The sequence below is a fragment of the Pseudophryne corroboree genome, chromosome 1, assembly GCF_028390025.1.
Source record: "Pseudophryne corroboree isolate aPseCor3 chromosome 1, aPseCor3.hap2, whole genome shotgun sequence".
NCBI lineage: Eukaryota > Metazoa > Chordata > Amphibia > Anura > Myobatrachidae > Pseudophryne > Pseudophryne corroboree.
In genome coordinates, this window is record NC_086444.1 from 903283685 (window position 1) to 903311123 (window position 27439).

At 44.1% G+C, this 27439-nt stretch overlaps 1 protein-coding gene across 1 annotated transcript in view; it reads right to left on the bottom strand.

Moving 5' to 3' along the window:
• The window catches only part of QRFPR (pyroglutamylated RFamide peptide receptor), a 135646-nt gene that overhangs the window by 65939 nt on the left and 42268 nt on the right, over nucleotides 1–27439 (bottom strand). The window contains exons 2-3 of the mRNA XM_063941605.1: nucleotides 9976–10134; nucleotides 8046–8107 (exon numbers count right to left, since the gene is read on the bottom strand). Of these exons, the coding sequence (XP_063797675.1) occupies nucleotides 8046–8107; nucleotides 9976–10134 (221 nt within the window). The remainder of the gene's footprint in view (nucleotides 1–8045; nucleotides 8108–9975; nucleotides 10135–27439) is intronic.

The window sequence follows — 27439 nt, forward strand, 5'->3', positions numbered from 1 at the left end:
GTGTATGGTATACTATATCGCTGGCATTGTGATATGTGGTATAATGTCTCAGGATCATTGCAGTGTGTGGCATAATGTATCACGGACATTGCGGTGTGTGTCATAATGTGTCAGGCATTACGGTGTGTGGTATACTATATCACGGGCATTGTGGTATGTGGTATAATGTCTCAGGGTCATTGCAGTGTGGCATAGGGTATAACGGGCATTGCGGTGTGTGGCATAGGGTATAACGGGCATTGCGGTATGTGTCACAGGCATTACGGTGTATGGTATACTATATCACGGGCATTGTGGTATAATGTCTCAAGGTCATTGCAGTGTGTGGCATAATGTGTCACAGGCATTGTATGTGCTATAATGTATCGGGCATTGCAGTGTGTGGTATAATGTATCACGGACATTGCAGTGTGTGTCATAATGTGTCACAGACATTGTATGTGCTATAATGTATCAGGGGCAGTGCAGTGTGTAGCATAATGTATAACGGGCATTGCAATTCCTGTCATAATGTGTCACAGGCATTATAGTGTGTGGCATAATGTGTCGGGGGCATTACGGTGTGTGGCATAATGTGTCGGGGGCATTACGGTGTGTGCATACTGTGTCATGTGCATTATTGTGTGTGGCATAATGTCTAAGGGCCATTGCAGTATGTGGCATAATGTATACTGGGCATTACTATAAGGAGGAAAAATGACAAATAATGTAAGGGGCATGAATCAGGATTATTTTTCTTTCCTGTGGTGGCCAACGTCTGGGCGTGCAGGTTGCAAAACTGGGGTATAAGGTAGTCTTTTCCTGCAATACCACGCCCATTCCAACGAAGCCACGCCCATTCCAACGAAGCCACGCCCCTTATGGTGCCCCCCCTGTAATTTTTTTCTGGATCCGCCCCTGGGACCTGCTAACGATTACTGACATATTTACTGTCACTGCATATGATTCTGTCACCATTGAAAGAATGGTGGAGGATTATATGAGTGACAGCATCCAAGTAGGCATGTCAGACAGTCTGTATGTATACTGGCAGGAAAAAGAGGCAATTTGAATACCCTTGCACAAACTGGCTATATTTTACCTAATTTGCCCCCCCCCCCCCCCTCTGAGCAGGTTCGGTTCTCCGAGATCCGAACCCCCCAAACTTCACCTATTTTACACGGTTCCGAGGCATCCTCGGATCTTCCTGCCTTGCTCGGTTAACCCGAAAGCGCCCGAACGTCATCATCCCGCTGTCGGATTCTCGCGAGATTCGTATTCTATAAAAAGAGCCGCGAGTCGCCGACATTTTCACTCATGCATTGTAGATTAAACGGAGAGGACGTGGCTGCGTTCTCTCCCTGAAAAGCTCCGTAATCTGTGTTCAGTGTGCTACAAATATCTGTGCTCAGTGTGCTGCAAATATCTGTGCTCAGTATGCTGAAAATATCTACGTTCTCTGCCTGAAAACACTCCATATCTGTGCTCAGTGTGCTGCAAATATCTGTGCTCAGTGTGCTTTATTGTGGGGACTGGGGACCACCAGTATAATAGTAGTACAGTACAGTAGGCCATTGCTGTATCTTGCAGCTCTGTGTCACTGCAAGTATCCATTCCATATATGTGCTGCATTTTTGTGAGCAGTATATATAGTATTACAGTGCAGCATTTTGGTGACCAACAGTATATAGTTGTACAGTATAGTAGGCCATTGCTGTATCTTGCAGCTCTGTGTCACTACAAGTATCCATTCCATATCTGTGCTGCATTTTTGTGAGCAGTATATATACAGTGCACATTTTGGTGACCAACAGTATATAATTGTACAGTAGGCCATTGCTGTATCTTGCAGCTCTGTGTCACTGCAAGTATCCATTCCATATCTGTGCTGCATTTTTGTGAGCAGTATATATACAGTGCAGCATTTTGGTGACCAACAGTAGATAGTTGTACAGTAAGCCATTGCTGTATCTTGCAGCTCTGTGTCACTGCAAGTATCCATTCCATATCTGTGCTGCATTTTTGTGAGCAGTATATATAGTATTACAGTGCAGCATTTTGGTGACCAACAGTATATAGTTGTACAGTAGGCCATTGCTGTATCTTGCAGCTCTGTGTCACTGCAAGTATCCATTCCATATCTGTGCTGCATTTTTGTGAGCAGTATATATACAGTGCAGCATTTTGGTGACCAACAGTAGATAGTTGTACAGTAGGCCATTGCTGTATCTTGCAGCTCTGTGTCACTGCTAGTATCCAATCCATATCTGTGCTGCATTATTGTGAGCAGTATATAGTAGGACAGTGCAGCATTTTGGTGACCAGCAGTATACATATATAGTACAGTACAGTAGGCCATTGCTGTATCTTGCAGCTCTGTGTCACTTCTAGTATCTTGATCAGTGCTCAATATCTGCTGCATTGTTGTGACCAGTATGTATACTGTACTGTGCAACGTGTGTTATACACCTGGTGATTACTGATTATACATCCTGTAATCTGTACTGAGCGATGTGTGAGATACACCTGGGGATTATACACCCTATATTATTATTATTATTATTATTATTATTATTATTATTATTATCCTTTATTTATATGGCGCCACAAGGGTTCCGCAGCGCCCAATTACAGATTACATAAATAATCAAACAGGAAAACAGCAATTTACAGTTGATGATAGTATGGGACAAGTACAGGGTAAATAAACATAGTTACATCAGCAGATGACACTGGAATAAGTATCAGGTGGCAGAAGACTGCTGGATGTGGTACAGTTGAAGATTATTAAAGTAACACAAAGGATAAGCACATGAGGGAAGAGGGCCCTGCTTGTTAGAGCTTACAATCTAAAGGGGAAGGGTAGACAGATATGGGTGACACAGATGGGGTACATAGAGAACGTGGAACAGAGGGTTAGGATGAGAATTGGCTGGGTTTGGTGAAGAAGTGGACCCCCAGAAGGCACAAGTCAATACTTAACATTGCAACATTTTACTGGGCTATGCAGGAAAAAATAAAAAATAGGGGAAAATAAAAATAAAAAAAAGAATCAATAACTTCTACCGCTTTCAAAAAGGTCAATGGAAGCTGAAATAATGGACAACTACCTCATGGAAGCCAGATACAGTATACCAAACAGTACTTAGCAGAGTTAGGAATGAGTGCTTATGAAATACAGTAACATTTTGTCATAATATTTCAGAAACTGCATGGCTGGTCTCTTGCACTCTTTTGCTCTAATACACCACCTGCTTTAGGATTTATATTCAAAAACGTTATGTCTCCATAATCCCAAAAACGTCAGTCTTCTTGGAAAGTGGTTTGTTCCTTTGTAAGGGAAAGAGAACAAACATTCTCAAACAACGGTTTCTGAATCTCTTTTTCCTCTGGGAAGGGATTGTGGATTCGCAGGAATATCTGAGCATTTCTGTAATCAGAAAGCAGCGACTTTCTACAAATGTTTACAAATAATTCCAGTGATTTTGTTATTTTCTTCCAGTGATTTGGACCAATAATACCATTGATTAGAATGAATAATTCCTGTGATTTTGTCATTTTCTTCCAGTGATTTGGAACAAAAATACAATTGATTAGAATGAATAATTCCTGTGATTTTGTCATTTTCTTCCAGTGATTTGGACCAATAATACCATTGATTAGAACGAATAATTCCTGTGATTGTGTAATTTTCTTCCAGTGATTTGGACCAATAATACCATTGATTAGAAGGAATAATTCCTGTGATTTTGTCATTTTCTTCCAGTGATTTGGACCAATAATACCATTGATTAGAACGAATAATTCCTGTGATTTTGTCATTTTCTTCCAGAGATTTGGACCAATAATACCATTGATTAGAATGAATAATTCCTGTGATATTGAGGTGTTTGTGTTGCTTAGTTTAGCCATCCAGCGACCACAGTGCACCTCTTTTTCTCTTTTCTTTGCATCATGTGCTGTTTGGGGACTATTTTTTAAATGCCATCCTGTCTGACACTGCAGTGCCACTCCTAGATGGGCCAGGTGTTTGTGCTGGCCACTTGGGTCGCTTAGCTTAGCCATCCAGCGACCTTGGTGCACCTCTTTTTTTCTTTGCATCATGTGCTGTTTGGGGACTATTTTTTTAAGTGCCAACCTGTCTGACACTGCAGTGCCACTTGGGTCGCTTCGCTTAGTCATCCAGCGACCTCGGTGCAAATTTTAGGACTAAAAATAATATTGTGAGGTGTGAGGTGTTCAGAATAGACTGGAAATGAGTGGAAATAATGGTTATTGAGGTTACTAATACTATTGGATCAAATTTACCCCCAAATTCTATGATTTAAGCTGTTTTTGAGGGGGTTTTGAAAAAAACACCCGAATCCAAAACATACCCGAATCCGACAAAAAAATTTCAGAGAGGTTTTGCCAAAACGCGTCCGAATCCCAAACACGGCCGCGGAACCGAATCCAAAACCAAAACACAAAACCCGAAAAATTTCCTGTGCACATCTCTACTTACTGTATATTATTATCCTAATAATTTTTACAGGGTTTGCCCTGTGTGGTGTAGGGGTATGCTCGTCTGTGCTGCATATTATTATAATAGCTCCAAATAAAAAGGGTTATTATTATCCAAATTAATTTTACAGGCTTTGCTGTGTGTGTGTGGTTTAGGGGTACGCTCTCCTGTGCCACCAATATTGTGCGTGTATTACATCTGGGCACTTGTGTCACTTAGCTAAGTCATAAATCTACCTCATTGCACCTCTTTTTCTTCTTTGCATGATGTGCTGTTTGGGGCCTAGTTTTTTTAAGTGCTATCCTCTCTGCAACTGCAGTGCTACTCCTATAGGCCAGGTGTTTGTGCCGCACACGTGTGTCACTTAGCCTAGTCATCCAGCCACCTCGGTGCAACCTTTTGGCCTAAAAACAATATTGTGAGGTGTGAGGTGTTCAGAATAGACTGAAAGTGAGTGGAAATGAATGCTGAGGATAATAATACCATAGGACAGTGGTTTCCAAACTTTTTTGAATCACGGCGCCCTAGAATATCAGAATTTTTTTCATGGCACCCCTAGGCCAAAAATTTCTTGAGAAATTTAGAAAGAAATACAGGTTGAGTATCCCTTATCCAAAATGCTTGGGACCAGAAGTATTTTGGATATCAGATTTTTCCGTATTTTGGAATAATTGCATACCATAATGAGATATCATGGCGATGGGACCTAAGTCTAAGCACAGAATGCATTTATGTTACATATACACCTTATACACACAGCCTGAAGGTCATTTTAGCCAATATTTTTAATAACTTTGTGCATTAAACAAAGTGTGTGTACATTCACACAATTCAATTATGTTTCATATACACCTTATACACACAGCCTGAAGGTCATTTAATACAATATTTTTAATAACTTTGTGTATTAAACAAAGTTTGTGTACATTGAGCCATCAGAAAACAAAGGTTTCACTATCTCACTCTCACTCAAAAAATTCCGTATTTCGGAATATTTGGATATGGGATACTCAACCTGTATTACATTAAGTAGATTGCGTTTATATGTCATCCTTAGGGTCAGTTGTGTGGTGAGGGACAAGATTTGCTTCTGTTTGGCCACAAATTTTATGACTGGCAGCCACCAGCACTGGTTTTGCCTATTATATTGACCATGAATAATTTGAATTGGTCCTGGACCACTAACCCAGGGCACCCCTGCAAGTGTCCCGAGGCACCCCAGGGAGCCACGACACACAGTTTGGGAACCTCTGCCGTAGGATAAACATTACCCGCAAATTATGTGATTTTAGCTGTTTTTATATTTTTTTCAAAAATCATCCAGATCCAAAACCAAAACACGAAAGGGTGTTTTTGGCAAGACCAATCCAGATCCAAAACACGAGCATGGGACCAGAACCAAAACACAACACACGAAAAGTGCCCGACGCACATCTCTATAATATACATGGCGTCACTTGTTAACATTTTAAAAGACTAAGAGGAATTGATCTTCTTCAGTGATAATAGTAATAAGAATTATTTACTAGTACAGACAGATAGGTGATACATAACAGGCAGGCACCCGGTAACACAACCCAGCTAATAATATAGTATATACGGTGTGCTGCATCACTGTTAATAATACTTTTTAGAAAAACAAGACTTAACTGTATTTTTAAAATTATTATTATTATTATTATTATTATTATTGCAACAGCCAGAAAAACAAAAAGATGGTTTCTTGGGGTGCAGCTCAGAAACAGTAAAGTGTTTTTGTTTTTTGTTTTTTGGGGGGGCAGATAGTTGTCTAATCAACATGGTTTCTGTCCAGGCTCATACTCAACTAATAAGCAATACTGCACTGCAGAATAATTTCCTTTATCAGAAAAATGCAGGTTCACTTTAACAAGACCATTTTAGTTTTTACTTGTTGTTGTTGCTGCAGCACCACATACGGTTTGCATTGTGTGTGTTTGCGTGTGTGTTGGGGGGGGGGGGTTGTATGTGCGTGTGTTTTTGTGTGTGTGTGTGTGTGTGTGTGTGTGTGTGCAGAGCCGGCCATAGGCATAGGCAAACTAGACAATTGTCTAGGGCATTTGATATGCCTAGGGGCATCAGCAGCTTCTGCTGATTAAAATGATATGTGGCATGCCTATATTCTATGTGTAGAATTTCATATGCAGATACAGCCACAGTCTCACACAGTATATAGGCATGCTGCATATCATTTTAATCAGCAGAAGCTGCTTGTGCATCCTAGCCACATAGCAATGCAAATAAGATGCATTTTCATAAAAAAAGGTGTGCCTGACATTAGCATTGAGGCAATATTTAAGAGGACACATCTGTATCCAAGCAGAGGCAGAGGTCACAGTGTTAGTGGCGGTGTGAGTGCTGTATGCATGTGAGTGGGTTGGTTGTGCAGTAGTGTTTGGAATATGTGTAAGGAGCATTATGTGTGTCATGTAAAAATGCATTAATAATGTGCAACATATGTGTAAGGGGCACTATGTGTGTTATGTGTATAAGGGCATTAATAATGTGCGGCATATGTGTAACAGGGTACTACTGTATGTGTGTCATTATGTGTATAGGGGCACTAATAATGTGTAGCAAATGTGTAGGGGGCACTATGTGTGTCATTATGTGTATAAGGGTATTAATAATGTGCGGCATATGTGTAAGAGACATTATGTGTAAAAGGGCATTAATAAAGGCTGTCATAATGTCTAAGGCGCATTATGTTTATAAGGACATTGATAAGGTGTCTCATATGTGTAAGGGGCATTACTGTGTGGAATTGTGTATAAATGCATTACTAATGTGTGGCATTATGTGCATAAGGTGCTCTACTATGTGGCGTTGCATATAGAAAGGGCACTACTGTGTCATCTAATGTGAATAAAGAGCAATAGAGTGTGATGTAATGTAAATAAGGAGCAATTCAGTGTGATGTAATGTGAATAAGGGGCTCTCCTGTGAGGAGTAACAGTTATAAGGTAAAGTGATACTACTGTGGGATGTAATATGAATTATGGACACTATTGCATGATCAAATGTGAATAAAGTTGCAGTACTGTGTGGTGTAATTGGAATTGTGGTTACTATTTTGTGGCCATGCCCCTTGCCAGCAAAAACACACACTTCTTTTTGGGCTGTGCGCCTAATGTGCGAACTGTTCCTATTTAAAATATAGGGGGTACAAACACCAAAATAAGGACTGCTATAGGTGAGGGGTGATGGTGCTGGGAAAGAGGTGCAAGGTCAGAGGCGGAACCAGCGGTGGTGCTAGGGGGCACCAGTCAAAATTTTGCTTAGGGCATCATATTGGTTAGGGCCGGCTTTGTGTGTGTGTGTGCAGTTGTGCACTGTACAAGATATCGCATCTGTGAGGGTAGAATAAGCAGACAATTTAGAAAAGGAAACGTAAATTTTGCATTTACCAAAGGAGAAACTTCCTACACATTACAGTTAAATTAGCAGGTGGACATTTTGATAAAAGAAAAAAATTCCAACATTTTTATTACTAGTCTATGTACTGTATTTATCATAGAATTAAAACACTGCAATGTTTTATTACCTCCAATCTTTGTACATGCCACATTGGAACACCAACAAATGCTGCTATTAGCCACACAATACCTAAAAGAAAGATTAAGAGGATTGAAAAAAAAAAATCAAATAATTAATGGCCTAATTCAGAGATGAATGTACTGCCGATGTTCCATGCAATTCATTGACTATCGGCAGACTGCGCATGTGCCATGATTGTCAACGTGCCACTGCGATCCTGCTCGCAGTGAGGTTTTAACCACACAGGGATTGACAGGAAGTGACTGGTTGGGGGAGTTAACAGGAAGTGTTTGGAAAAACACAGGCATGTCATGGCCGTTTTCAGGGCATGTACCTGCCGTCACCTGTGAGCTCTTATGTACAAAAACATGGCAGCCTTGTCCAGTCTGGCCATAGGGCTACCTTTAAGCCGATGGTCCTTGTTCTTGCATATAGCGGTAGTAGGAGCACTGCTGCCCTCTACTGCCCACATATTTTGCCGGATCTGCTGTATGGGGTCGCGGGAGCGTGCGCACTATTGCTACGCTATACAAGGCAACGATGGATCTGGACACATATGTACTGTACAACCGTACAGATGTGTCCTCACAGTTTCTGCGTATAGTAGTGTTCAATGCAGGTGTACACATTGCAGCATAGTGCACTGTACCTAGGAAGGCAATCACACCATTGATGTCTATAGGAGCGGGAGAGTGTGTGTGAATGCTTGCTCGAGTGCTGGGCTGTTTCCATGGGTAGCGGGAGCATTGCTCCACACTAACCGTGATCTTCACCTGCTTCTGGCTCCCCCTGTACTTTCTCGGTAGTGGGAGCAATGCTGCCTCCATCTCCCATGTGTTTTGCCAGACCTGCTGTACAGGGTCATGGTAGCTACCATACGCTACACTACATAGGGATGGATCTGAACACATGTACTGTACAATTGCATTAGCGTCCATCTCTGAATTAGGCCCTAAGTAGACAGTTTAAGCAGCAACTGTATGACATTTTTGCAGTGAGGCAAAACCACCAGACAGATTTCTAATCATTTAAAGTATATCAACCCATTTTATACTATCAGTAATGTCAAAGTTTTAATTTACACTTCATCAGTTTACTATCCTCTTCAATACAGAGTTTCAAAACGCTGGTCCTAAAAGTGACTTCTAGAATTAACATACAGTACCTATTCCAAAAACTAGGGATCCACAAAATATGTTTATTTTAAGATTTCCAATTGTGTGGCTGTGTTAGTCTACCAACACTGGGAATAGCAGAATTCTGCTGGCATTATATATGTTAATAATAATAATCATCATCATCATCATCATTATTATTATTGTTATTAATCACTCTAAAATCTATAACATGTTTTTCCCATTTCACATTGGTCAATAAAATTAAAATGACCTAATATTCTTGAAATGTAATTTTAAATATATAATTGTTTTGTTTGTTTTTTTTCATAGACAATACTGTAGGCTATTCAAACACTAAGGGGCAGATTTACTAAGCTCGGTAAAGTGATACATTGGAAGGTGATAAAGAACCAGCCAGTCAGCTCCTAACTGTCATTTTTCAAACCCAGCCTGTGACATGATAGCTAGGATCTGATTGGCTGGTCCTTTATCACCTTCCACTTTATCACTTCACCGAGCTTAATAAATCTGCCCCTAAAAATGTATTATTCCACCCATAATACAGTATATTATATGTCTGTACTGCAATGAATAAAATATGATTATATATTTTACTCATGCCTAGTAACACTGTGAATGGAGCTGTGTTATATTCTTTAATGTTCATCTGCGCTGTGCCTTATAAATTATACCTCAGTGTGGAATAATAATTATAGAAGGGTAAATTGCAAAGCTTTCAATATATTACATACATGTTCAATACTTAGACATTTATATATATACACAATATACTATATGCAATAAAAGGAAATAGCTTACCTAACATTGTGAATGCCCTTCTATTTGTGTATTGCCATTTCATTTTTAAAGGATGTATGATTCCTTGGTGTCGTTCCACAGCAATGCATGTCATTGTGAGGATTTCAGTAACAATGGCAGTAGACTGAACAAATGGAACCATTTTGCAAGCAAAGGCACCTATAAAGTTAACATGATAGAGAAGAATGAGTTTTGTCATATCATAGTCCATTCTGAAAAACTGGAAGTAAAATACTCCTTTATATAAATAATAAAGGTATTCCAACATTTTGCAATGACCAATGTAATCAGTTGCGGAACTAGTGAGTGGTGGGCCCAGGTGCAACAAAATGCTTTGCCCCTTTGCCCCCCCCCCCCCATCCCATCCAAGTCCTCCCCCTCAGCCCCAACTCCAAATTAGGGATTCTTTGCATGCTCCTATATATATATAGATATTGATATATTATATAAAAAAGGGATTGCTGGCCACATATATATATATATATATATATATATACCTATTAGTGATAAGCGGGTTCGGTTCCTCGGAATCCGAACCCCCCCCCGAACTTCACCCATTTTACACGGTTCCGAGGCAGACTCGGATCCTCCCGCCTTGCTCGGTTAACCCGAGCGCGCCCGAACGTCATCATCCCACTGTCGGATTCTCGCGAGATTCGTATTCTATATAAGGAGCCGCGCGTCGCCGCCATTTTCACTCGTGCATTGGAGATGATAGGGAGAGGACGTGCAGCGTTCTCTCAGTTGTGTTCAGTGTGCTTGCAAATATCTGTGCTCAGTGTGCTGAAAATATCTACGTTCTCTGCCTGAAAAACGCTGCATATCTGTGCTCAGTGTGCTGCAAATATCTGTGCTCAGTGTGCTTTATTGTGGGGACTGGGGACCACCAGTATTATATAGTAGGAGGACAGTGCAGAGTTTTGCCGACCAGTGACCACCAGTATTATACGTTCTCTGCCTGAAAAACGCTCCATATCTGTGCTGCATTGTAGTATATAGTAGGAGGACAGTGCAGAATTTTGCTGTGACCACCAGTATATATATAGCAGTACGGTACAGTAGTCCACTGCTCTACCTCTGTGTCCAGTGGCGTAAGTTCATCCCCGTCGCCCGGAGGCAAGTTAGAGTTCGGTGCCCCCACGCCTTGAAAAAAAAAGGGGAAATATAATATATAATTTGTGGATAGGACAAAGGTGACAGGACCAAGAGGGACAGTGCCAGGACAGAGGTGACAGGGCCAGTACTGAGATGAAAGGGACAGTCCAGTGGGACCAGGACAGACTAAGACAGAGGGGACAGGTGCAGGACAGAGGTGACAGGGCCAGGACGGAACAGAGGGGACAGGAGAGAGGTGACAGTGCCAATACAGAGATTATAGGGGCAGTACATTGGGAAAGAACAGAAATGATAGGGCAAGAAAGATAACCAAGACAGATGTGACAGGGACAAGAGAGAGATGATAGGGCCAGGACATAGGTGACAGAGGGTAAAGGGACAGGGACAGTATAGAACAGAGGACACAAGAGAGAGGGGTGACAGTGCCAGGATGGAGATGGCAGGGACCAAGTAGAGGTGACAGGGGCAGAACCAGGACAGAACCAAAGGGAAAGGAGAGAGGGTTAACAGGGTCAGGACAGGGGTGACAGGGACAGGAGAGATGGGAGACAGGGTCAGCACGGGGTGAATGGGGCAGGACAGGGGGGTCAGGTACTGGACAGAGGGGACAGGGACAGAACAGAAGGGTCAGCAGAGAGAGATGACAGGGCCAGCAGAGGTGACAGGGACCAAATGGAGGTGACAGGGGCAGAACCAAGACAAAGGAACCAGGACAGAACCGAAGGGATGGAAGAAAGGGTTAACAGGGACAGGACAGGCTGGCAGGGACAGGACAGGAGAGAGGGGAAACAGGGCCAGCACAGGAGTGACAGGGACAGGAGAGATGGAAGACAGGGCCAGGCTTAGTAAATGGACCAGGTGAGCCATGACAACAGCGGGCATTGTGGGCAGTTACCTAACACTCAGGTACAGTACCTAACAACAGGCCAAATGCTCAGCCACTTCCCAGACCTGCACTCCACGCCGTTCTCCCGTCCCATACCACTGCTTCTCTACTCCCCTGTCACAGTCATAATCCGCCACATACTCTTTGGTTCCCACAAGGCACTTCCAGCAGCTGGCTCCTGCATCAGTAGCGTCTAGTTTCTCTTCGGGCAGAGGATCACTTCACTTGTGGACTGGGAGGCAGCGGAAGCCAGGAATCCGGAGGGGGCGGAGCATGCAGGCCGGCAGCTGCAGCGCTTCTCGGCTGTCTGGTGGAGCGGGATGCCCAGCGCACCCCACCGCTGGCAGTGCTGCAGTCAGCGGTGGTGGCAGCGGGCCGAGGCTGACAGGCTGGATCACTTAAGGGGTGGATAATAGTGCAGCGCAGGCCGCACGGCCACATGTAGGGCCCTGGGTTATATACACTGGGCTCCTCTGTATATTACAGTGGGAAGGGCACGGAACAGCTGGGGGACAATGGAGAAAGTGCCCCCTTCAGGGCTGGAGCCCGGCAGCAAGAGTCTCCATTGCCTCCAGCAGTTCCGCCCCTGTCTGTGTCGTCAAGTATACTATGCATCCATACCTGTGGTGCATTTTAGTTGTGTGCAGTATATATAGTAGGAAGACAGTGCATAATTTTGCTGACCACCAGTATATAATATATAGCAGTACGGTACAGTAGTCCACTGCTCTACCAACCTCTGTGTCGTCAAGTATACTATCCATCCATACCTGTGGTGCATTTAAGTTGTGCGCAGTATATATAGTAGGAGGACAGTGCATAATTTTGCTGACCACCAGTATATAATATATAGCAGTATGGTACAGTAGTCCACTGCTCTACCTACCTCTGTGTCATCAAGTATACTATCCATCCATACCTGTGGTGCATTTAAGTTGTGCGCAGTATATATAGTAGGAGGACAGTGCATAATTTTGCTGACCACCAGTATCTAATATATAGCAGTACGGTACAGTAGTCCACTGCTCTACCTACCTCTGTGTTGTCAAGTATACTATCCATCCACACCTGTGGTGCATTTAAGTTGTGCGCAGTATATATAGTAGGAGGACAGTGCATAATTGTGCTGACCACCAGTATATAATATATAGCAGTACAGTACAGTAGTCCACTGCTCTACCTACCTCTGTGTCGTCAAGTATACTATCCATTCATACCTGTGGTGCATTTAAGTTGTGTGCAGTACATATAGTAGGAGGACAGTGCATTGTTGTGCTGACCACCAGTATCTAATAAATAGCAGTACGGTACAGTAGTCCACTGCTCTACCTACCTCTGTGTCGTCAAGTATACTATCCATCCATACCTGTGATGCATTTAAGTTGTGCGCAGTATATATAGTAGGAGGACTGTGCATAATTTTGCTGACCACCAGTATATAATATATAGCAGTACGGTAAAGTAGGCCATTGCTATTGATATATTACTGGCATATAATTCCACACATTAAAAAATGGAGAACAAAAATGTGGAGGGTAAAATAGGGAAGATCAAGATCCACTTCCACCTCGTGCTGAAGCTGCTGCCACTAGTCATGGCCGAGACGATGAAATGCCATCAACGTCGTCTGCCAAGGCCGATGCCCAATGTCATAGTAGAGAGCATGTAAAATGAAAAAAAACAAAAGTTCAGTAAAATGACCCAAAAATCAAAATTAAAGGCGTCTGATGAGAAGCGTACACTTGCCAATATGCCATTTACAACACGGAGTGGCAAGGAACGGCTGAGGCCCTGGTCTATGTTCATGGCTAGTGGTTCAGATTCACATGAGGATGGAAGCACTCATCCTCTCGCTAGAAAACTGCAGTGCCACTCCTAGGTGGGCCAGGTGTTTGTGTCGGCCACTTGGGTCGCTTAGCTTAGCCATCCAGCGACCTTGGTGCACCTCTTTTTTTCTTTGCATCATGTGCTGTTTGGGGACTATTTTTTGAAGTGCCATCCTGTCTGACAGTGCAGTGCCACTCCTAGATGGGACAGGTGTTTGTGTCAGCCACTTGGGTCACTTAGCTTAGCCATCCAGCGACCATGGTACACCTCTTTTTTTCTTTGCATCATGTGCTGTTTGGGGACTATTTTTTTAAGTGCCATCCTGTCTGACACTGCAGTGCCACTCCTAGATGGGCCAGGTGTTTGTGTCGGCCACTTGGGTCGCTTAGCTTAGCCATCCAGCGACCATGGTACACCTCTTTTTTTCTTTGCATCATGTGCTGTTTGGGGACTATTTTTTGAAGTGCCATCCTGTCTGACACTGCAGTGCCACTCCTAGATGGGCCAGGTGTTTGTGTCGGCCACTTGGGTCGCTTAGCTTAGCCATCCAACCTCGGTGCAAATTTTAGGACTAAAAATAATATTGTGAGGTGTTCAGAATAGACTGGAAATGAGTGGAAATTATGGTTATTGCGGTTAATAATACCATGGGATCAAAATGACCCCCAAATTCTATGATTTAAGCTGTTTTTTAGGGGTTTTTGTAAAAAAAACACCCAAATCCAAAACACACCCGAATCCGACAAAAAAATTTCAGGGAGGTTTTGCCAAAACGCGTCCGAATCCAAAACACGGCCGCGGAACCGAATCCAAAACTATAACACAAAACCCGAAAAATGTCCGGTGCACATCTCTAATATATATATATATATATATATATATATATGTACATATACAATATTCAGCTGCACTCAGGGATGCAAAGTACAGTATGACATAACAGGGTAGAGATACACATACAGATGGGATCCATTCAGGTTTAGGATGTGGATGTGTCCTAGATTTAGGATATGGATAGGGGGGTGATTATTAGGATGCAATTGGGGCACTGTACTGGAGAGGATCTGATGAGGGTGACCTGCTCAGGGCCAGGGAAATGGATACCTAGCAACAATGCCGTAACTAGACATTTTAGCGCTGTGTGCAAGAAATGGCATCAGTGGACCCCCCCTTGATGTAAAATAGGGGCAGGGTTCGTCGTAGGCGTGCAAAAAATATATAGGGGCGTGGCTTAATGGGGAACGGGTGTGGCCACAAAAAAATACCAGTTCGTATTACGGTGCACAGTAGTCTCCATTATTCAAATTGCATCCCCTTTTTACACATTACAGCAGACAGTCCCCCTTTTTACACTTTTACGGCAGACAGCTTCCCCTTTTTTACACATTACGGCAGACAGCGTCCCCTTTTTACACATGACGGTAGACAGCGTCCCCTTTTTACACATTACGGTAGACAGTCCCCCTTTTTTACACAATATGGCAGACAGTCCCCCTTTTTACACTTTTACGGCAGACAGCATACCCTTTTTACACATTACTGTAGACAGTTTCCCTTTTTTACACATTACAGCAGACAGTCCCCCTTTTTACAATTTTACGGCAGACAGTGTCCCCTTTTTTTACACATTACGGCAGACAGCGTCCCCTTTTTACACATGACGGTAGACAGCGTCCCCTTTTTACACATTACGGTAGACAGTCCCCCTTTTTTACACATTATGGCAGACAGTCCCCCTTTTTACACTTTTACGGCAGACAGCATACCCTTTTTACACATTACTGTAGACAGTGTCCCCTTTTTACACATTACAGCAGACAGTCCCCCTTTTTACAATTTTACGGCAGACAGTGTCCCCTTTTTTACACATTATGGCAGACAGCGTCCCCTTTTTACACATTACGGCAGACAGTCCCCCTGTTTTACACTTTTACGGCAGACAGCATCCCCTTTTGTACACATTACGTCATACAGCATCCACTTATTACACATTACGGCAGACAGCATCCCCTTTTTACACATTACAGCAGACAGTCCCCCTTTCTACACTTTTACGGCAGCCAGCGTCCCCTTTTTTACACATTATGGCAGACAGTGTCCCCTTTTTAAACATTACGGTAGACTGAGTCCCCTTTCTACACATTACGGCAGACAGCATCCGTTTCTTACACATTACAGTAGACTGAATCCCCTTTCTACACATTATGGCAGACAGCGTCCCCTTTTTACACATTACGGCAGACAGAGTCCCCTTTTTACACATTGCGGCAGACAGCGTCCCCTGTTTTACACATTACGGCAGAAAGCGTCCCCTTTTTAAACATTACGGCAGACAGCGTCCCCTTTTTACACATTACAGCAGACAGTCCCCCTTTTTACACATTACAGCAGACAGCGTCCCCTTTGTTACACATTACGGCAGACAGGGTCCCCTTTTTACGCATTATGGCAGACAGCATTCCCTTTTTATACATTACAGCATACAGCTTCCCCTTTTTACATATTACGGCAGACATAGTTCCCTTTTTACACTTTTACGGCAGTGTCCCCTTTTTTACACATTACGGCAGACAGTGTCCCCCTTTTTACACATTACGGCAGACAAAATAGATAGATCCCGGGTACGGGAGAAGGAGGGAGGGGTACTTGGGAGCCGCAGCAGCACTATGCAATTGGTAGAGGCGCCACTGCAGCAGTCGCTCTCCTTCCACATAGGCTGGCTGCCACCACTGTGATGAGGCAAGCGCATCCCAGCATACACAGCGGTGGCGGCCAGCCTATGTGGAAGGAGAGGGACAGCTGCAGCGGCGCCTCTAATTACATAGCGCTGCTGCAGCTCCCAAGTCCCCCTCCCTCCTCCTTCTTCCCCCCGTAACTGCGTCCCTGTTCTCTCCTCCTCACTCCCTCGGCGGTCTGCAGCACACAGCGGCAGGTGACATGTAATGAGTCAGTTTGACTCATTACATGCCACTGGCTTTGGGCCCCTTCACAGCGGCGGGCCCCAGTGCAAGCGGTAGTTCCGCCACTGAATGTAATCACTGTACATGTATACACATACATACAGTATAAACACTAGTGATGAGCACCGGAAATTTTTCGGGTTTTGTGTTTTGGTTTTGGGTTCGGTTCCGCGGCCGTGTTTTGGGTTCGAACGCGTTTTGGCAAAACCTCACCGAATTTTTTTTTGTCGGATTCGGGTGTGTTTTGGATTCGGGTGTTTTTTTCAAAAAACCCTAAAAAACAGCTTAAATCATAGAATTTGGGGGTCATTTTGTTCCCAAAGTATTATTAACCTCAATAACCATAATTTCCACTCATTTTCAGTCTATTCTGAACACCTCACACCTCACAATATTATTTTTAGTCATAAAATTTGCACCGAGGTCGCTGGATGGCTAAGCTAAGCGACCCAAGTGGCCGACACAAACACCTGGCCCATCTAGGAGTGGCACTGCAGTGTCACGCAGGATGGCCCTTCCAAAAAACACTCCCCAAACAGCACATGACGCAAAGAAAAAAAGAGGCGCAATGAGGTAGCTGTGTGAGTAAGCTAAGCGACCCTAGTGGCCGACACAAACACTTGGCCCATCTAGGAGTGGCACTGCAGTGTCACGCAGGATGGCCCTTCCAAAAAACACTCCCCAAACAGCACATGACACAAAGAAAAAAAGAGGCGCAATGAGGTAGCTGTGTGAGTAAGCTAAGCGACCCTAGTGGCCGACACAAACACCTGGCCCATCTAGGAGTGGCACTGCAGTGTCACGCAGGATGGCCCTTCCAAAAAACACTCCCCAAACAGCACATGACGCAAAGAAAAAAAGAGGCGCAATGAGGTAGCTGTGTGAGTAAGCTAAGCGACCCTAGTGGCCGACACAAACACCTGGCCCATCTAGGAGTGGCACTGCAGTGTCACGCAGGATGGCCCTTCCAAAAAACACTCCCCAAACAGCACATGACGCAAAGAAAAAAAGAGGCGCAATGAGGTAGCTGTGTGAGTAAGCTAAGCGACCCTAGTGGCCGACACAAACACTTGGCCCATCTAGGAGTGGCACTGCAGTGTCACGCAGGATGGCCCTTCCAAAAAACACTCCCCAAACAGCACATGACACAAAGAAAAAAAGAGGCGCAATGAGGTAGCTGTGTGAGTAAGCTAAGCGACCCTAGTGGCCGACACAAACACCTGGCCCATCTAGGAGTGGCACTGCAGTGTCACGCAGGATGGCCCTTCCAAAAAACACTCCCCAAACAGCACATGACGCAAAGAAAAAAAGAGGCGCAATGAGGTAGCTGTGTGAGTAAGCTAAGCGACCCTAGTGGCCGACACAAACACCTGGCCCATCTAGGAGTGGCACTGCAGTGTCACGCAGGATGGCCCTTCCAAAAAACACTCCCCAAACAGCACATGACGCAAAGAAAAAAAGAGGCGCAATGAGGTAGCTGTGTGAGTAAGCTAAGCGACCCTAGTGGCCGACACAAACACCTGGCCCATCTAGGAGTGGCACTGCAGTGTCACGCAGGATGGCCCTTCCAAAAAACACTCCCCAAACAGCACATGACGCAAAGAAAAAAAGAGGCGCAATGAGGTAGCTGTGTGAGTAAGCTAAGCGACCCTAGTGGCCGACACAAACACCTGGCCCATCTAGGAGTGGCACTGCAGTGTCACGCAGGATGGCCCTTCCAAAAAACACCCCCCAAACAGCACATGACGCAAAGAAAAATGAAAGAAAAAGAGGTGCAAGATGGAATTGTCCTTGGGCCCTCCCACCCACCCTTATGTTGTATAAACAGGACATGCACACTTTAACCAACCCATCATTTCAGTGACAGGGTCTGCCACACGACTGTGACTGAAATGACGGGTTGGTTTGGACCCCCACCAAAAAAGAAGCAATTAATCTCTCCTTGCACAAACTGGCTCTACAGAGGCAAGATGTCCACCTCATCATCATCCTCCGATATTTCACCGTGTACATCCCCCTCCTCACAGATTATCAATTCGTCCCCACTGGAATCCACCATCTCAGCTCCCTGTGTACTTTGTGGAGGCAATTGCTGCTGGTCAATGTCTCCACGGAGGAATTGATTATAATTCATTTTAATGAACATCATCTTCTCCACATTTTCTGGATGTAACCTCGTACGCCGATTGCTGACAAGGTGAGCGGCGGCACTAAACACTCTTTCGGAATACACACTTGTGGGAGGGCAACTTAGGTAGAATAAAGCCAGTTTGTGCAAGGGCCTCCAAATTGCCTCTTTTTCCTGCCAGTATAAGTACGGGCTGTCTGACGTGCCTACTTGGATGCGGTCACTCATATAATCCTCCACCATTCTTTCAATGGGGAGAGAATCACATGCAGTGACAGTAGACGACATGTCCGTAATCGTTGTCAGGTCCTTCAGTCCGGACCAGATGTCAGCATCAGCAGTCGCTCCAGACTGCCCTGCATCACCGCCAGCGGGTGGGCTCGGAATTCTGAGCCTTTTCCTCGCACCCCCAGTTGCGGGAGAATGTGAAGGAGGAGATGTTGACAGGTCGCGTTCCGCTTGACTTGACAATTTTGTCACCAGCAGTTCTTTGAACCCCAGCAGACTTGTGTCTGCCGGAAAGAGAGATCCAAGGTAGGTTTTAAATCTAGGATCGAGCACGGTGGCCAAAATGTAGTGCTCTGATTTCAACAGATTGACCACCCGTGAATCCTTGTTAAGCGAATTAAGGGCTCCATCCACAAGTCCCACATGCCTAGCGGAATCGCTCTGTGTTAGCTCCTCCTTCAATGTCTCCAGCTTCTTCTGCAAAAGCCTGATGAGGGGAATGACCTGACTCAGGCTGGCAGTGTCTGAACTGACTTCACGTGTGGCAAGTTCAAAAGGTTGCAGAACCTTGCACAACGTTGAAATCATTCTCCAATGTGCTTGAGACAGGTGCATTCCACCTCCTATATCGTGCTCAGTTGTATAGGCTTGAATGGCCTTTTGCTGCTCCTCCAACCTCTGAAGCATATAGAGGGTTGAATTCCACCTCGTTACCACTTCTTGCTTCAGATGATGGCAGGGCAGGTTCAGGCGTTTTTGGTGGTGCTCCAGTCTTCTGTACGTGGTGCCTGTACGCCGAAAGTGTCCCGCAATTCTTCTGGCCACCGACAGCATCTCTTGCACGCCCCTCTCGTTTTTTAAATAATTCTGCACCACCAAATTCAAGGTATGTGCAAAACATGGGACGTGCTGGAATTTGCCCAGATTTAATGCACACACAATATTGCTGGCGTTGTCCGATGCCACAAATCCACAGGAGAGTCCAATTGGGGTAAGCCATTCTGCGATGATCTTCCTCAGTTGCCGTAAGAGGTTTTTAGCTGTGTGCGTATTCTGGAAAGCGGTGATACAAAGCGTAGCCTGCCTAGGAAAGAGTTGGCGTTTGCGAGATGCTGCTACTGGTGCCGCCGCTGCTGTTCTTGCGGCGGGAGTCCATACATCTACCCAGTGGGCTGTCACAGTCATATAGTCCTGAGCCTGCCCTGCTCCACTTGTCCACATGTCCGTGGTTAAGTGGACATTGGGTACAACTGCATTTTTTAGGACACTGGTGAGTCTTTTTCTGAGGTCTGTGTACATTTTCGGTATCGCCTGCCTAGAGAAATGGAACCTAGATGGTATTTGGTACCGGGGACACAGTACCTCCAACAAGTCTCTAGTTGGCTCTGCAGTAATGATGGATACCAGAACCACGTTTCTCACCGCCCAGGATGCCAAAGCCTCAGTTATCCGCTTTGCAGCAGGATGACTGCTGTGATATTTCATCTTCCTCGCAAAGGACTATTGGACAGTCAATTGCTTGGTGGAAGTAGTAAAAGTGGTCTTACGAGTACGACTTCCCCTCTGGGATGACCATCGACTCCCAGCAGCAACAACAGCAGCGCCAGCAGCAGTAGGCGTTACACGCAAGGATCCATCGAAGGAATCCCAGGCAGGAGAGGACTCGTCAGAATTGCCAGTGACATGGCCTGCAGGACTATTGGAATTCCTGGGGAAGGAGGAAATTGACACTGAGGGAGTTGGTGGGGTGGTTTGCGTGAGCTTGGTTACAAGAGGAAGGGATTTACTGGTCAGTGGACTGCTTCCGCTGTCGCCCAAAGTTTTTGAACTTGTCACTGACTTATGATGAATGCGCTGCAGGTGACGTATAAGGGAGGATGTTCCGAGGTGGTTAACGTCCTTACCCCTACTTATTACAGCTTGACAAAGGCAACACACGGCTTGACAAATGTTGTCCGCATTTCTGTTGAAATACTTCCACACCGAAGAGCTGATTTTTTTGGTATTTTCACCAGGCATGTCAATGGCCCTATTCCTCCCACGGACAACAGGTGTCTCCCCGGGTGCCTGACTTAAACAAACCACCTCACCATCAGAATCCTCCTGGTCAATTTCCTCCCCAGCGCCAGCAACACCCATATCCTCCTCATCCTGGTGTACTTCAACACTGACATCTTCAATCTGACTATCAGGAACTGGACTGCGGGTACCCCTTCCAGCACTTGCAGGGGGCGTGCAAATGGTGGAAGGCGCATGCTCTTCACGTCCAGTGTTGGGAAGGTCAGGCATCGCAAACGACACAATTGGACTCTCCTTGTGGATTTGTGATTTCGAAAAACGCACAGTTCTTTGCTGTGCTTTTGCCAGCTTGAGTCTTTTCATTTTTCTAGCGAGAGGCTGAGTGCTTCCATCATCATGTGAAGCTGAACCACTAGCCATGAACATAGGCCAGGGCCTCAGCCGTTCCTTGCCACTCCGTGTGGTAAATGGCATATTGGCAAGTTTACGCTTCTCCTCCGACAATTTTATTTTAGATTTTTGAGTCCTTTTTTTACTGATATTTGGTGTTTTGGATTTTACATGCTCTGTACTATGACATTGGGCATCGGCCTTGGCAGACGACTTTGATGGCATTTCATCGTCTCGGCCATGACTAGTGGCAGCAGCTTCAGCACGAGGTGGAAGTCGATCTTGATCTTTCCCTATTTTTGGAACCTCAACATTTTTGTTCTCCTTATTTTAATAGGCACAACTAAAAGGCACCTCAGGTAAACAATGGAGATGGATGGATACTAGTATACTTATGGATGGACGAGCGACTGCCGACACAGAGGTAGCTACAGCCGTGGACTACCGTACTGCGTCTGCTGCTAATATAGACTGGATGATAATGATATAAAAAATATATATATATATCACTACTGCAGCCGGACAGGTATATATTATATAATGACGGACCTGCTGAACACTGTCAGCTCAGCACTGCAGACTCCTAAAGTAAGCTACTAGTATCAAGAAGATAGGGGAAAAAAAAAACACCACGGGTAGGTGGTATACAATTATGGATGGACGAGCGACTGCCGACACAGAGGTAGCTACAGCCGTGGACTACCGTACTGCGTCTGCTGCTAATACAGACTGGATGATAATGAGATATAAAATATATATATATCACTACTGCAGCCGGACAGGTATATATTATATAATGACGGACCTGCTGGACACTGTCAGCTCAGCACTGCAGACTCCTAAAGTAAGCTACTAGTATCAAGAAGATAGAAAGAAAAAAAAACACCACGGGTAGGTGGTATACAATTATGGATGGACGAGCGACTGCCGACACAGAGGTAGCTACAGCCGTGGACTACCGTACTGCGTCTGCTGCTAATATAGACTGGATGATAATGATATAAAAAATATATATATATCACTACTGCAGCCAGACAGGTATATATTATATAATGACGGACCTGCTGGACACTGTCAGCTCAGCACTGCAGACTCCTAAAGTAAGCTACTAGTATCAAGAAGATAGAAAAAAAAAAAAACACCACGGGTAGGTGGTATACAATTATGGATGGACGAGCGACTGCCGACACAGAGGTAGCTACAGCCGTGGACTACTGTACTGTGTCTGCTGCTAATATAGACTGGATGATAATGAGATATAAAATATATATATATCACTACTGCAGCCGGACAGGTATATATTATATAATGACGGACCTGCTGGACACTGTCAGCTCAGCACTGCAGACTCCTAAAGTAAGCTACTAGTAGTATCAAGAAGATAGAAAAAAAAAAACACCACAGGTAGGTGGTATACAATTATGGATGGACGAGCGACTGCCGACACAGAGGTAGCTACAGCCGTGGACTACCGTACTGCGTCTGCTGCTAATATAGACTGGATGATAATGATATAAAAAATATATATATCACTACTGCAGCCGGACAGGTATATATTATATAATGACGGACCTGCTGAACACTGTCAGCTCAGCACTGCAGACTCCTAAAGTAAGCTACTAGTATCAAGAAGATAGAAAAAAAAAAAACACCACGGGTAGGTGGTATACAATTATGGATGGACGAGCGACTGCCGACACAGAGGTAGCTACAGCCGTGGACTACCGTACTGCGTCTGCTGCTAATATAGACTGGATGATAATGAGATATAAAATATATATATATCACGACTGCAGCCGGACAGGTATATATTATATAATGACGGACCTGCTGGACACTGTCAGCTCAGCACTGCAGACTCCTAAAGTAAGCTACTAGTATCAAGAAGATAGAAAGAAAAAAAAACACCACGGGTAGGTGGTATACAATTATGGATGGACGAGCGACTGCCGACACAGAGGTAGCTACAGCCGTGGACTACCGTACTGCGTCTGCTGCTAATATAGACTGGATGATAATGATATAAAAAATATATATATATATCACTACTGCAGCCAGACAGGTATATATTATATAATGACGGACCTGCTGGACACTGTCAGCTCAGCACTGCAGACTCCTAAAGTAAGCTACTAGTATCAAGAAGATAGAAAAAAAAAAAACACCACGGGTAGGTGGTATACAATTATGGATGGACGAGCGACTGCCGACACAGAGGTAGCTACAGCCGTGGACTACCGTACTGCGTCTGCTGCAGTGCTAATATAGACTGGATGATAATGATATAAAAAATACATATATATCACTACTGCAGCCGGACAGGTATATATTATATAATGACGGACCTGCTGGACACTGTCAGCAGAATGCGTTTATAGAATAAAAACACCACACGACGAGTGTTTAACTTTTTCAGGCAGACAATCACAATATACTGGTGGTCAGTGGTCACTGGTCAGTCACACTGGCAGTGGCACTCTGGCAGCAAAAGTGTGCACTGTTAAAATATGTACTCCTGCTATAACTGCTCCCCAGTCTCCCCCACAATTAAGCTGTGTGAGCAGTGAGCACTCAGCACAGTCAGATATACAGTATTACATATGATGATGCAGCACACTGAGGCTGAGCACAGATATGGTATGTGACTGTGTCACACTGTGTATCGTTTTTTTTCAGGCAGAGAACGGATTAATTAAACTGGTGGTCACTGGTCACACTATCAGCAAGTAGTACTCCTAATATGCTCCCCAAAATTAGTAAATCAAGTGTCTCTACTACTCTCTAGTCTACTCTAAACGGAGAGGACGCCAACCACGTCCTCTCCCTATCAATCTCAATGCACGTGTGAAAATGGCGGCGACGCGCGGCTCCTTATATAGAATCCGAGTCTCGCGATAGAATCCGAGCCTCGCGAGATTCCGACAGCGGGATGATGACGTTCGGGCGCGCTCGGGTTAACCGAGCAAGGCGGGAAGATCCGAGTCTGCCTCGGACCCGTGTAAAAAGCGTGAAGTTCGGGGGGGTTCGGTTTCCGAGAAACCGAACCCGCTCATCACTAATAAACACATACATTTTTCAATATTTCATGCAAAATAAATAACACTAAGAGCAATAACACATTTCCACATTTAGTGATCCCTTCTTAATATACAGTAAAGGCAAGATATAACAGTAATTGAGAGCAAGTGCAATAATTTGACAGTGGAGATTCTTACTTCACTTTTACAATATATGCTATGTTCACATATAGAGCCTCATGCTGAGTGGGATGGAATTTGTGTCTAAATAGCAAGAGCAAAATACCAAGGAGGTGAGATGAAACATCTGGAGTGAAAAACTGGAGTTTTTCTTGATTTTTCCTGATGTTTCACTGATTTTTTTTAACGAGGTATCCAATTAGATCTCCAATAAAAAAATGTTTAAAAAAGTCACGCAAAAACAGGTTCCGTAAAACCTGTGTGATTTCACAGCCGCAGACCCAAAAAGCCAGCGCTTATCTGGGATTTCTATTTACTAAGCCTTGGATGGAGATAAAGTCGCTGGAGATAAAGTACCAGCCAATCGGCTCCTGTCATTTTTCAAACTCAGCCTGTGGCATGTCAGTAAGGAGCCGATTGTCTGGTACTTTATCTCCAGTGACTTTATCTCCATCCAAGGCTTAGTAAATAGACCCCAAGTTTTGTTTGCCTGAGGTAGGTGAAATAAAATCCCAGATAAGCTGTGACGACCCCTCCTGTCAGTGCTCCACACTGCAGCAGCCAGGGACTGTAGGAAGAGTGCCCGTAAGCCAGAGCTCAGCCCCGTGACCCACATCTGTACCTCTACCCCACCTCGGGTGCCCCGGCCAGGTGGGGTCATGTGACGGAGCCAGAGCTGTCCGGGTGCCGGCGGTGTGTTTCCCAGATCCTAGTGGACTTTTTCTCTCCTAGACTTACAAACTCTGTCTCTACAGCAGATACAACACTGCCTCTACTCAGCACCCAGACCTCCTCATGGGCATATAGCTGGTCTCCTGCTGCACTATCTCCCCTCATCAAATGGAGGCAAGCTATCAGGAGTTTACCTATTCAGTCAGTTACCTCAGACCAATTATCACTATCCTTGCCTCAGTGTTATCAGTAGTTCCTGTAGGGTTCCCATGGAAAATATCAAATCATCCTATAGCTAACCATATAACGGACACTCTTACATTAACCCCCTCACTGTCGCCTACATACTGGCATATGGGGCTTTTTTTAAAGCTGTAGAAGGCTGGCAACTTTTGTCAGTTACATGTACAGTATAGTACCCCTCAGGTACTCCAGGCAATAACTACAGTATTAGAGTTAATCAATATTATTATTAACAGTTTCTTATATAGCGCAGCATATTCCGTTGCACTTTACAATTAGAACAACAGTAATAGAACAAAACTGGGTAAAAGCAGACAGACATAGAGGTAGGAAGGCCCTGCTTGCAAGCTTATGATCTATGGAAGTACTAAGTCTAGCTTTCTCTCTCACCCATTTTAAATAAGCAGTCCCTTTTTTTCAGTTATCCTTATGGTATTACTGTTAAGCCAACACTAACATATTTAAATATAAATACTTAAGGGGGGTAGGTACACACGGAGAGATCCGTGCTTAAAATCTGAGCAATCTTGCTAGATTGCTTAGATTTTAAGCATGGATCTGCCGTGTGTATGCCCCCCAGCGATAGCGATGCGCGGCCCCGCGCATCGCTATCGCCGGTGCTAGAATGAGCCTGCATGCAGGCTCAATCTAGCGGGTCGCTCACTTCACCGTTGTGTGAAGTGAGCGGCCCCCCGTCGGCTTTCCCCCTCGCTCAGCACATCGCGCTGTGCTGAGCGGGGAGAGAGATGTGTGCTGAGCGGTCTGTGTTAAGATCGCTCAGCACACATCTCTCCCGTGAGTACCCCCCTTTAATTTAACATTAGATTATGGTAACCACCAAAGAAAAGGGGTTACGCACAAATAACATTACATTAGTTTATTCTACACACCCACTTACCCAAGGCCAACATTGTTCTAATTTCCTTCTTACCTCTTTGTCTGTTTAATCTTACCCTCATCTTATTATTCTTTTGTTCCCTATTGTAAAGCACAATGAAATATAAATAGAATAAGTAAATGCCATTAAGAGATAAAGAACTGTAGGCACTAGTGAAACGTCACAAACATGAATTGCCCAGATGATTCTGTAAAAACAAGGGAGTATAGACAATAAACACTCTAACAATAATGTAGTAAAGCAGACATATATAATAAAGAAAATTCAAAGAACATGCACAAATAATGAGAGATAAGCAATAATGTACTGTAGTTTCATAAGATGTATACACAACTAACTCATTGAGGATAATGGAGTACTGTATTATAAATAGAAAGTTGAAAACTTCAATAGAAACTGCAAATTGCAGAAGAAGTGAATACATAGTGTACATAAAACCACAAGATGAATGATAACTTCTGTGCAAAATTTTCATTAAACCAAAGCAACAAGGTTACATCTGTTTTCACTGTATTTCTTAAACTAGAAAGTTAAAGGCTAATTGCTGGCTGGCTACTGTGGTTCAGTACAAGTTTGGATCAAAAAATATACTGTATAGATGTGTCCTTACTCACTTTATGTTTTTGTACTATATGGTACAATACAGTCCCCTTTGCTTCCCTCAATAGGGATAGCAGATTTCATCCAGAAATGTCGTTCTCATCTCAAGGGATTCACTCCAAACAAATACCTCGGATAGGAGAGAAATATTCTTAGTGCAACACTGTTATATCTAGATGAAACACACTTTTAGCATATGATGTCGCACTCACATTCTATGATTAATATGTATGCCCATCATCCTCCACATATCTGTTCTTCCTTCACCGCAGTATAGATGACTCGAATAAAGAGAAATAT